The sequence below is a fragment of the Convolutriloba macropyga genome, chromosome 3, assembly GCF_964194025.1.
Source record: "Convolutriloba macropyga chromosome 3, txConMacr16.3, whole genome shotgun sequence".
Taxonomy (NCBI): Eukaryota; Metazoa; Xenacoelomorpha; order Acoela; family Convolutidae; genus Convolutriloba; species Convolutriloba macropyga.
The window spans coordinates 57,274,714-57,287,333 of record NC_134470.1 but is presented as its reverse complement, the minus strand read 5'-3'; the positions used below and the strand labels follow the sequence as shown (position 1 = coordinate 57,287,333).

The 12,620-nt window shown below is 38.0% G+C and overlaps 1 protein-coding gene across 1 annotated transcript in view; it reads left to right on the top strand.

Annotated features, from left to right (window-relative positions):
• LOC142336307 (protocadherin Fat 4-like) overlaps positions 1-12,620 on the top strand; it is an 86,930-nt gene that overhangs the window by 27,899 nt on the left and 46,411 nt on the right. Inside the window, exons 9-10 of the mRNA XM_075385036.1 lie at positions 1,733-1,925; positions 2,368-2,618. Of these exons, the coding sequence (XP_075241151.1) occupies positions 1,733-1,925; positions 2,368-2,618 (444 nt within the window). The remainder of the gene's footprint in view (positions 1-1,732; positions 1,926-2,367; positions 2,619-12,620) is intronic.

Below are 12,620 nucleotides of genomic sequence, written 5' to 3'. Positions count from 1 at the left end.
GGGAATACTCTCACGTCTGCTATCACTTTATTGTACGTTTGGAATCAATTTTGATCTCCCGAAGAATATATTAAATTGCAAATTTTGAACGTTTTGGAAACAGTTTAACATTTTAGAAAGCAAAGAAATTTTTGTTTTTTTATCGGTAGTTTTTTTTTACTGGTTTATGCTTGAAACTTATACTGGTTTTAGCTGCAAACTTGATAAAGTTTAGTTAATTTGTGCTTTTTTGCTCTTTTGAAAATTTCTGTCTATTTTTTCTCTCTTCGTCTTGTTGAGTATAGTTCAATTTTTTAGGTTGGTCTTCATTGAAGCAAATGAAAGAACTCTCAAAATTTATTTTCAGATTAACTTTTTTTTCTCTAGATATGTTTATAATTCATTCCCCAGACTAACTCCAACGGTGATCTTCTAAGATCTTGCCAGATTCTTTTAAATAAATTTATGTTGCAGGATGCTTGTCTTGCAAAAATCTTGCCAAACTTTGCAAGATAACCGATTTAAAATCTTGTTGAAGACAGACAACTTGAAGCTGAAATCAATTCAAAAAGTTTATCTTACGTTTTGCGTAGTGATAACATAACGTTTTCTACTGATTGAATGTGCAAATGGTGAAAATTTTAAGTGGTCACTTCTTTTAGTCTTTAGATCTCTTAAAAAGCCATCTATAGCAAAAGAGCACTTCTACTGCTGTTATCACATAGTTGAAAGGTGAAAGTTTCAAATCTCAGTCAGTTTTTCTTGGGCCTGCACAGAATTTTCAATTGTATTTTTCAAGTGCTTTTGCGGAAAATTGATTAAATGAATACTTTATAATTAATATTTATTGCCTACACCAAGCGTAACTAGGTTAGTAGGCACCAAAAACAGTGATAATAAAGCCTCTAGAGACTTCCATCTTGGGTTCTATAATGTTTTATACGATTTTTCTCTCTTATATATATATATATATATATATATATATATATATATATATATATATATATATATATATTTATATATGTTATATATATATATATATATATATATATATAAATATATATTCTTTTATATGTGTTGGCCTTAGCAATTTTAGGGATCTTTCTTTTTTTCTTTGGAGGCTAGAGAATAGATCGATTCCTATTCTCTAGTCTCCGAGGAAGCTAAAGAGGCCCGCCCATTTAGCAGCTGAGGCATGTTGCCGGCGCTTCTTGCAATACGGTTATTCTTGCCAGAGTCTTACAAGATGGGTGGTTTTAGATAACCACCCGATTTAGACTGGGGTAGCTTAGTGTTTCGTGTGAATTAAACGTCCCTTTGAGAGCAGATATGCTGTCATAGTGTTTCTGGAGAAATAAAAATTACTCTGTCACTTGATCTACTGAGACAAGTGTTATAGAGTCGCAGAGTAAAAAGGAGTGGAGTCAAAATTTGAAGAAAAAAACAAAAATAGAAACGGGATAAACCCATAACTCAAATTAAGATTCCCGTTACCTTGTTTCAATTAGTAAAATTACCAAGTCGAACTGTTATTGGCATTGACACTGATAATCTATTCTCTCATAATCGAGTAGTAATGAGCCTAGCCAACCAATTCAATCAAAATAACTCGTCTTTTTGATACGTTTTTAGAAAACACTGTTGTATTTCATTTTCTCTTCTTTGCTTGTCTCAAAGCCAATCTTGGACTAGCGGTCATTCGTGGCGATCTGCCGGGTGTTTTTTTTAATCATTTATGTGTATTATTTTCCAGCTATTCAATCGACACAGCCAGATGCAGTGCCGCTAGTCAGTGCACTGATTTCGAAATGAGTCCTTCGACGGCTGTTCTTACGGTTGCCACAGGTGTGACTATAGACTACGAGAGTGGCAAGACTACTTACATTCTACCTATCAAGGCATCTGACCCAGACGGCAACGAGGACACTGCTATCGTCTATATCACGGTTTGGAGTCTTAGAACTGTTTCAGTCGGCAGAGGATGACCATCTGTCATTTATATTTTTTACACCTTTATATTGGTCAATTTGAATTTTAATGGCTATTGGCACGTCTTAATAGGCTATAGAAAAAATAAATTGAGCAAAACACGCATTAGTTTGCTCACAGAGAATATTGAAAAGGGAAATTTTGTTCATGAGAAGAGGGGCATGCAGTTCCATTTTTGCACTGATCTATAGTTTAACGGTTAATAATGTTTGATCCAAAAATGGGTAGAATAATATTTAAAAAACAGGGTCTTGGAGAAAAGTCATAGAATAGAAACAAACTTTGGGGTCACCGCCAAAAGATGTGGTGTTTGGTTCGGAAAATTTGCAAAACAATTGGGAATTTTTTATTCCCATACTTTGTGAACCTTAATATTCTAATCTAAATTGATTGATTCAGGTGAATGACATTAACGACAACGCGCCTGTTCTCTTTCCGAACCCTTCTTATGTCTCAATCTACGAACAACTAACAATCAACACAGTCATAGCCCAATTGACGGCCGACGATGCTGACTCCATTGGGCTAAATGTTGGCTTCACATTCACCCAGTTGAATCACTTAACTTTGTTCAGAACCGGACCAGCCACTGGTTTGGTTGAAGTTGCCTCGACGTTGGATCGAGAATCCGCCAGCGCCACGTTTTCCAGGTCAGTTCTTTTTGTTGATTACAGTTTACTTTGACAGTTATTAAGTGTCTACGTTTGTTCTTTTCATATTTTGAGAGCTGTTTTTATTGTTTAAGTGTTTTTTGCGACTCGAAGAAGAGAATTTAGTTGTGTTTTTAAACGGTATTGTAGTACAGCACCAATAGCGGCCACTTTATTTTAGGGAGGGGGGTATTAAGGCAGACCCGATGTGGGCTCCTTTTACTGCCTTAAGGTATAAAGAGCTATGCACATGGTGTATCAAAATATTAGACTGACTACAGTTGGTAGAGTTCTCTCTATATGAAAGAGAATAGTGTCTTCTCAGTCTCTGATTGGATGGAGGTGTACAGCCAGTATTTCTACTGCTACATCCATCCGGTTAAGAGTTTCAAATCCAGATTTGTGAATTGTAGCGCAAAATACGTTGGATGTGTCAACCTCCTTGAAAGGTGGGATGAAGAGTTGGGTCTTCTTCTGAAGTTGTGACTTGTGCCGTCGTCTTAAGTCCCTGTCAGTGAAGTAGTGACTAGTGTCGTCAGTGAGGAGTTCGTCTTAATTGTATCATCAGTGAGAGTGCCAGTTACCAGGTGTGCTGGGCAGTAACGTCAGTCCTGTATAGAGTAGCCAACTGCTCTCACTGTCATGTAGCGAGGATTTGTTCCCAGTTGGAGGGTCGCTTGTAGTCCGTAGTCTCTGTCTGGTTTGTACAAGGAGATTTCTGTTTATCTCCATCTGGTAAAAGGTTTGAACCAGTCGGATTTACCAGCTTACCTTCTGGTGGAAATCCATCATTTAGCTACTTTGTGAGCCACTTTTCCTAATTTGATTAGTCAAATTTAACACCTTCTTTAGTAAATCCCGACCAGGAGGAAGAAGAAAAGAACTGATCCTAATCTTCAATTGTGTAAAAAAAAAGAAAAGAATATAGACTATAATATATATATAATATATTATGTATAAATTACAAATATATATATATATATATATATATTTAAGAAAAACAAAAGGAAAGGAGAACAGTGAGTCTTTGAGTTTTGTGGGTCTGTGAGCCCAAAGTCTGATGTAGCACTGTGGCCTACGTCCGATATTAGAACTCGAAGTCCGGAGCTCGATTTGCTGGGTCTCGGAAAATTTCCAAGAATTCGGGGTCATGTGCCGGACAAGCAGCGAGGGCACGAGGGTAGAGGTCGACGTTGCAGTGTGGCTGCAACGCAAGAAGATGATTGAAGACTTGTGCTTCTTCTTGTGCGGGCTGTCTGTTATCTAGCTTGTCCGCCATCCAGTCTCTGTTGAGGAGGTTGAAAGTGCATCCATGCATACACCTCTTGGCTCCTCCTTCTACATATTCAATATATTTGATTGGGACAAGGATCGGACGGTTGGTCTTCTCAAACAAGGATGAGAATAGGAAATAAATCTTTATGGGGTCGAAATTGTAAGGAGTGCCTTCACAATAATTTGGTTGAGTTATATAGCTGTTATTCATGTACTAGGGTGAGCTCAACTTCTCGTTCGCGTATTAGAGGCGTGAATTTATGTGGATTAGTGGGTTCGTCCTATGAAAGTGGTGTTGGACAAACAGATAATTGTGAATCGTGTGGAGCATATTCACTCTGTTGACCTTATGTGTTTGGTTATTTACATCCCTCTGTGTGGGACGTAAAAAACCAAATTGAAGGTAGAAGGGATCGTACTTCTGTTAAATACGATAAGGAGCGGTGTCGCGAGTGAAAAAATTGTTGAGATAGTCATTCTGGCGATCCGCAAGGGCAAAGAAGTAATTTGATTGGTGCCAGAATCGTTCTGTGAAACGATGGTTAATAGGAAAATGGAGACACTCGAGTGGGAGGTCTCTATCTCGTCCCTCTTGAAAATATTCGTATTTTATCTGTCCAAGAGAACATGAACATGCTGTGGGTTTAAGTGGGTGTTGTGGTGGAGTTGAGGTATAATTGATGCGTTCAAGGACGTGTATTCCTTGAACTGTATTGATACCGAGGGGGTTCGTAAACTCGTGGAAACGAAAGTTTGGGCCTTGTGATCGGTGAGTGATCCCTTGCGTGGGAGCGAAGGTATTTCCTCCGCCACGGGAAGATGAGGGCTGTGAGCCTCTTGGGGGGCTTGAAATATGACTTGCCGACGATTGTGAAGCCTGTTTGGGAGAGGAACGAACTGGATTGATTTCGTGTGTTGTAGCTAGTGGACGTCTTCTGGGTGAAGGGTCAGTGCATGGGTAGTTGTCTGTTGACGTTGGCCTATCGTATACGGGTGGCCGAGGAAAGGATGGTTGTGGTCGGAGTGGTGGTATTGTCGGGCCGTACCGCGGTGAGGATACTGGTGTACGTTGTGTGCGTGTGGTGTAGGCATAACAGGTGGTGGATGAACCAATTGTTGCGGTCGTTGTCAAGATCCACGGATTCGAGGAGAGTACGCCCAATTGGGGACGACTGCTTCTGATGTGGAGTGGACTGACTGTTCCGCTCTGGCCACTTCATCAGCTTAGGAACGAACAGTTGAAGGCTGAGAGTGTGTTGGTCCTGTAGAAATCGCTGTGTTAGTAGTTGTTAAATCTGATTATAGGTGTGACACTATGTTATCACCATGTAACAGGCGCTCTTGTGACGCGCTCGGTGGTCCAACCTGGATTGATGGAGAGCTCGTATCACTGTCTATGTACAGGTGTAGTTCACCTGAGCTTCAAGAAAACGTGGCGGGTGAAGGCAGAGGGTTCACCCGCGCATAGTTCGCTGTGTCCACAGGCTGTGAGTGTGGTGAAGATTGAGCCATCGTTAAGAGGGCTGGAATTTGCGTCTCACATACTGGCTCTGGTACTGGGTGTGGCAGCACCAACAGGTTTAGGGGTGAGGGCAAAATGTCCTCAACCTTCAGCATCATGAGGTCGGATGCCGTTGGGTCGACATTTGGAGGAATTGGTGAACCTCTCTTCTGTGTTGTGGAGACTACCGTGGAGTCGCTAAAGCGAAAAGGTGTTAAACACAAGTTCTAGTTAGATTTAAAATGAGCTCTTCTGGAATTTCCTGGTAATCAGGATCATCATCCAAAGAGTTTTTTGAGAGTGAAATACCATGTGAGCGTTTACGCTTGCTTGGATGAAAAGTGTGTATATGTAAGGACTGAAAATCAGGTTTTTTGTGTGAATCTATTGATAATTCGTAGCATTGGTAGATAGATGTTGGTAGAGTAGAAGGGTGGTGTTTGTTTTAATTATTGTGTAGTGGAGAAGAGAATTTTTTATAGAAGTCTTCAAAATTTTTGTGTGATAAATTCAATTCATTGTGAGAGTGTGGAGCGCAACTGTCGACAGAAGGTCGTCGTCTTTTTTTAGGTGGTGGTGGTTTTTATTGTGTGGAATCAGATTGTAAGGCATGGAACATGGAATATTTTTTGTGAAAATACTCCAAAGAATCCAGAGGTAATGATTTTAGCCAATATGATGTTTGGGCCTATGAGTGATTAAAGATTGTATGTGTTAAATGCACTACGAAAAAATCCAAATAGGCACTGTAGAAAATTAATAACAGTCCACAATATGGCTATTTCATTTAATACGTACAAGGGGTATCGGAAAATTTCTAAAAGGGATTCTTTTAAATAGTTGCCATTATTTAAATCACGCCAAACAAGACGTCGGAATGTAAATTCTTTTCCATTAATGAATAAATTATTGAAATAATTATTGTATTCACTTTGTAAATGCGAGAATTGTGCTTGTATTTGTGCTTGTTTTTCAAGGTCTGCAAAATTTACAGCTTGTTCTTCTTCAAACTTCTCTGCTGCGTTATCTACTAATTGATTAAATTTCATCCTATCTTTTGATTTAGTCCAATCGTGTTGACTGTATATGCCAAGTTGTTGTGTGGTAAAGTTTGAATGGGTGAAACGGTTTTCTACTTCGTCGGGCGTGAAAATTCTAACCGGGTTTTGCGCCTTAATTGGGTAGGGTGTTAAGCGATATGTGTCATCGCCGTCTGCGTCTAGCGAGATTTTTTGATCTAAGTTGTTAGATTTACATGGTGCTTTAATAGACCAGGGGAAAGTGTTACGTGTGACGTGGTCTACGAATTTTAGTTTATTTTGGTAGAATATGGAAATTCGTTCAAATCATTGATTTTCTAAGACATAAAGAGGTGATGAAACAACTGTACATTGAAAATGTGAAATTACGTTCGAATTTTTGAGTGTAGCGAATATGTCTCGCTGTCGTGTGATAACATATCCTACGAATGGAAATTTTTGTGTTCACAGAATAAATGCCGTTTAATTAAGATCATGGTCTGAATTGCAGAGTTTCTTATAAATAGATAGACTCGTGTGGTCCAATTCTAATGAGACTCGACTAATCATATAGTCAAGTTTTGCATCAATCTGTACATTATGGTGTACAGCACCAAACCAATTTTGTTTTCCAAAAAGTTCGTATCTTTCAGATTTACGATAAACGGGTGATTCTTGTTGTATAAAATATCCGTTTCGTATGTTATCTTTGGTATAAACTGTGATGGGATGTGCGCCATCCGGAATTGTTACGTGTGCATCTTTACATTCAGCTGATGCTTTACCGGTTAAAAATTTAAAGCCTTCATTGTATTGGATAAAAATGTCTTGGTATTGTGTGGCATAATATGGGCGATCTTCATTACATTTGTGTAAAGGTTTTGTGAGAACCTCAAAACGAAAAAGTGCGGATTCATCATAAAGGTGCCTTTGAAAACGACTAGAGTACATGTCTGCACTGTGTTTGTGACCAGAATTAGATTCATTATTTTCAAGTGTTTCAATAAATTAACGTTTTTGGGAATTTGATCATTCGTGCATATGATCTTCCAACATCAAAAATACGACAGTGGTTTTCAGGTTCCCAAATAACTGAGGCTTTAATAGCATGATTTGGAGGACGGTATCCTCGTTCAAGATCGCTTTTAATAAGAATTTTCCCGTAGTAGATGTTTTCTGTTTTTACGTCAAAAAAAATTGTGATATTTGTTAATTGAAGTGACCATCCTAGTGTGTGGATGACATGATATTCGTGTTCAGGTTTTTTGCCTAGACAGTTAGCCCAGTGATTATTGGTAGCATTGGGAATCCTTTCATGGTCCCTAGGATTATAGACCATGCTTCCCTGTTGGAATGCAAAGGTTCGATTGCAATCGAGTTGGAAACGGCCTTCTTTGGTTTCTATATTCGCTTGCGACCGTGGATCATAGAGTACGTCGAATTGTATTATTTGCGGGTGATAGTGGTGTTTACTTATGAGACCAATGCGTGCAAGTTCTCTACGAGCATTAATTTCTATGGGAAAGAAAGGTCCGTTGTTAACATACCAATTATCATGATCAAACCTGAAGCCTCTTTTATTTGCTATTTTGTGACAAAGCTTCCTTTGTCGCTGAGTTAAGCGTGAATAGCATAGGCTCGTACTTGAAGTGTTCGAATTTGAGAAAAGATTTGCACTTGGGCAGGGAATGTTTGAAATCGGCTGGTTTGATTTTACATTTGCCAATTTTATTGAGCTTATAATACTGCATATTTGTGATATGCTTTGGGGAACAATCATAGTGTGTAACTCTAAGGTCTTGTACGCCTGATTTAGGCGTGGAAATGTTGTGTTGGTCACTTTTAATTGGTTGTTTCATTGGAAGTGGATGTCAAATAAATATATTAAACAATATTAAGAATTAAATTTGTAATGAACATTTGTAAGAAAGTCCAGAGTGAGGATTGTAGAAAAAAAATATCCTGCTGTGTTATTTATGTATCGATAAAATTCATAGTGAATCTCTTGGCAAATAAAGTGTGATGGATTTGTTTTTGCACTGAAAAAAGTTGATGCCGCAGCTTGTGGGTGAAAAATTAATTTGTCTTGTTCTACAACAGTTTCAACGGAAAATGTGATTTTCGATTGTTTGGGTAGATTGTGTGCCCTTTGTTTTTGTACGGGTGTAAAAATTATATGATTTGGAGATTGGTTGTTTAGCCCAGTTATGGAGTTGTTCACCGTTATTATGATCTCAAAAAAGTCTGGAGGGGGGACAATAAATTTCGTATCAAGTTGGATAAGTTCTAGTAGTATCTAGATGTTTTCCGATACAGTGGTGAGAATGTTGATCGGAATCAAGTGTTGGTGAACTTGAACTTAATGTAATTATAAGTGCAGTTATTTGGAAACTGAGTGGCAGTGAACTTTGAAAAGATGGAGATGAATTGACTGTATTAAAAAAGTGGTACCAATGTGCTTGTGAGAGTATACGTTCATTTTTAGAAATTGGTGCCTGTGGCGGATTGAACAGGTTGTTCGCAATTTGTGATGGAGTAGGCGATGAAAACTGAGAGCTAAGTGGGTCCGATATAGAAGTGTCGGAAATTAAGCAGATTTCTTGTGGTGTATCACTAATATTTGAGACAGTGTGAATTGGCTGTGGCAATTCAGAGCCATGAGTTTTATCTGTGTTTGCAAAATTCATAGGTTGAGAGGAGAATTGTGGAGTGTTTTTTTGAATAGTTAATTAATTCCGGTTGTGGTGCTCTTGGTGGAGCGGGTATAATAGTTGGTGGTTGGAGTGTTCCGTTAGATAGAAAACCTGAATAGGGTAGTAAGTTTTGTGTGTTTATTTGGTGGGGTTGTTGTTGTGTTTGCGTTTGCGTTTGTTGAAATTGCGTTTGACTTTAGGGGGGATACGGGATTACTGATTTTGGGGTAAAGTGGGGGGATTGTCCATTAGGACGTGGTCTATCTGCAGATTTGGGAGTAGTAATGACTGAGTATGGGTGTTCCTCGGTTTCTTGTGCTTGTTATTTTTTTGTTAAAGAGTTTAAATGATGACTTTTGCGGTTCGATTGTTTAGTCGCTTCGCTGTATGAGCAACTAGGTGCTTCTGGGACTGTGGGAGCACTTGGGTTAGTGTTGGGTTGCTGATTAGAGGACGCAATTGTGATGATAATCTTTGGCGCAGAGTGGGGCAATTATCACAATTATAGAATTTATAGTCAGTGAAAGTTTGAAAAACAATAATTAAAAGATTTAAAGTAGGTAAACTAACTCGGATTGCTGCGAAGGGTGACTCTGGTGGGCTGACATTATGGAGATAGATGAGATTTCAAAAAATCAGTAGAAAAAATGGTAGCAATTCAGCAATTGTATAGTCTGCTCGTTGAAATGAAAAGATAATGTGTTGGTTTATAATTTCACTTTGTGAGTTGTTGCTTTGCGATTTGTTGGTATTGTTCTTTAATATATTTTATATCATAAGAGGCTGGGATAGCGTCGAGATTAATTGTGTATACAATGTCTGTGAATGTCTTGTGAATGTCTTGTGAAGTGTTGAAGGGTTAGAGATATTGAGAGAAGTTTAAAGCAAAGAGAAAAAAGACAGAGAAGCAACTAGGTTGAGAGAGTGGCAGACTGAGAAGTGGTTGTAGACGAGGTGATGAAGCCTGATCACGACTTTTTGTTCGGGGAAAATGTTACCGAATCATATCTTGGCAAATAAATGAGATTAGGGAATTCTTCCCAGACCCAGCCGTGGGTCGGTTGTTATTTTAATTTTTAGTTAATTTCTTTTTTATTAGATCCGTGGGGAATCGCCTGTAATCCCCTTCCTTTCATTTCCTGATGGAGGGGTTTTTGTGGTTCTGCTAGGGCAGCAGGTGAAGAGATTGTCGGTGTGCTTTGTTTACTATACTAGAGAGCTCGATTTTTTTTCCCAGTGACAGTAATTGTATTAAGGGGGTGATGGGTGAAGAAAATATTCAAATTACCCCTCTCGTATAGAAGAACGAGGGAAGTGTATTTTTATTGGAATTATTATTACTAGGTACTTTGTTTGTTACGTTAATATGTATTTGGCTAACTAAAGCGAGAAGAGTGATTTTGTGTGTTTTAAGAGTGGCATTTATATGTATAAAGACGTTGGTATAAAGACTCTATAGTGTTTCATCGATTAGCGTCGAAGACGAGTATTTCTTGTAGTGTAGTTTTCCGGAGGGCTGTTGGATATATCAGACGAACTACAAGGTATTGGGGGAGAAAAGTCGGTTTTAGATGGTATGTCCGGGTTGTCTAGACTGAGCGCGACAGACTTTGGCTTAGTGATGGTCGGTTTTGTAGAATGAAGTCTTAATAGTGAATTATCCGAGAAATATTTCGCCACTTGTTCCTGATTGAAAGAAAGTTCTTTCGGGTAATATGGTACAATGTTACTTCTGTGACGGGTGATTTGTTTACCAGAGATATCTTCTAGGTTATGGATAACCAATGTGCGGGTGACAATTATTTTGTAAGGTTCAATTTTTTGTGGTTGGATCTTTCTTGATATTCCTATTTGTGTAGTTTTACTGACAACTAAAACATAAGTAATAAATTTAAGTGGTTGCGCCGTTCCGAAACGGCGATTTCTAAATGTGCGTAAACGTTTAATTTGGTTTAAATAGTTGTGTACTTTGTTATTAGTTTCTGAGTGTATCTTCTCACGATTGAGAAACCAATGTGCAAAGATTTCTTTCTGTAATTTTTGAATTTGTGTGTGGTGACAGAGTTGATCAGTATGTGTATGTTTGGGTAAGGAATTACAAGGTAAATTTAGTGAAGTTTTACAATTTCCGAAACTATCTGTAGTGGAAGATAGGTTAAACATTGCGGGTCGTTTTAGTTTTTGTCCAAATACCAATTCATATGGTGATATATTCATATTGGTTCTGACTTGTGAATTGAATGCATAAGGAAATACTTTTACTTTCTATGACCATGTGTCATATTGTGCCTTAAACTGTGCAAAGAAATGTGTTTAATTGGCTATTACTATTTTCTACAAATCCGTTTGACCATGGTGCAAATGGCGTTCGTGTTTTAATTTGTACATTATAAGTGCGGCAGAAGTGGGCGAATTCTCCGTTAATATATTCAATTCCGTTATCTGATATTAAATGTCTGTTATTCCTAATTTGACAATCCAGTGGTCAAATAACAGAGTGAGTGCTTTTGTGGCATCAGTTTTGGGAGAAGGGTGAAGTAAAACGTAATGTGTGAATGCGTCTATGATAACATAGATGTAAGAATTCTCATCTGAAGACGGGGAAATTGGGCCTTTTTGTGTCCATTCAAATACGATGGTTTAAGTATGGTGACACTTCTAAAAATGGCTGTTGTGGAGCCATGAGGAGGTTTGGAATGGAATTGCCCGTTTGGCAATTCAGGCAATTGTGTAAGTATTGCAATCCTTGTTTGAATATTAGGGGAAGTTTTAATTTTCTGTGATTGTAGCGTATGTTTTTTCGTGACCACAGTGACCTGAAAGATCGTGAGAAAGTGCAACATGAAATATTACTAAAAGAAAAGAAAATGAAAGGCAAATTATTGGTGAGGTTGTTTCTTGTATGTAATACAATAGATGGTTCGTTTCATTGATACTTAAATCTTGGAAAGGTCTGTAATAGTTTAATAACCCTTTGTCTGCGCAAATAGTTAATGAAAGGATGGAGGGTTGATTTTTGAAGCCTTTTCAGAGGAGGAGTTGTCTAGGAACTGGTTCTTGTTGTTGTGCTTCATGAAGAAGTATGTCAATTATTTCTGTTTGTTCACTATAGAAATAATTGTAAATTTTTGGAGATTTCGGTATGAAATCATACATTGCTGGAAGTGAGAATTTTATTAGGTTTATTAACTCAGCATAATTTGTATCTTGGGTAGAGAGAGTAAAGGGTTCTGTTTTATTTGAATTTATTGCGACATCCGTATGTTGTATGATGGGATAGGTTTCCACTAGTGAGTGATTGCGTTTGAATTGTTGTATTTTATTTTGTTGTATTTGTTCTAAAGGTCGTTCTTTAGTTTGAAATTCGTGATACGAAACAGGAAGATAGATGTTGTTTTCTAGTTGTTCCTTGAAATAATTGTCTTTAATCTGTAAGTAATTTGGAAAGTGTGGTGATTCTACAGTAGTGTCTGTAGAGACTGTGTTATTATATTCCTTTGATACAGCATAGTGG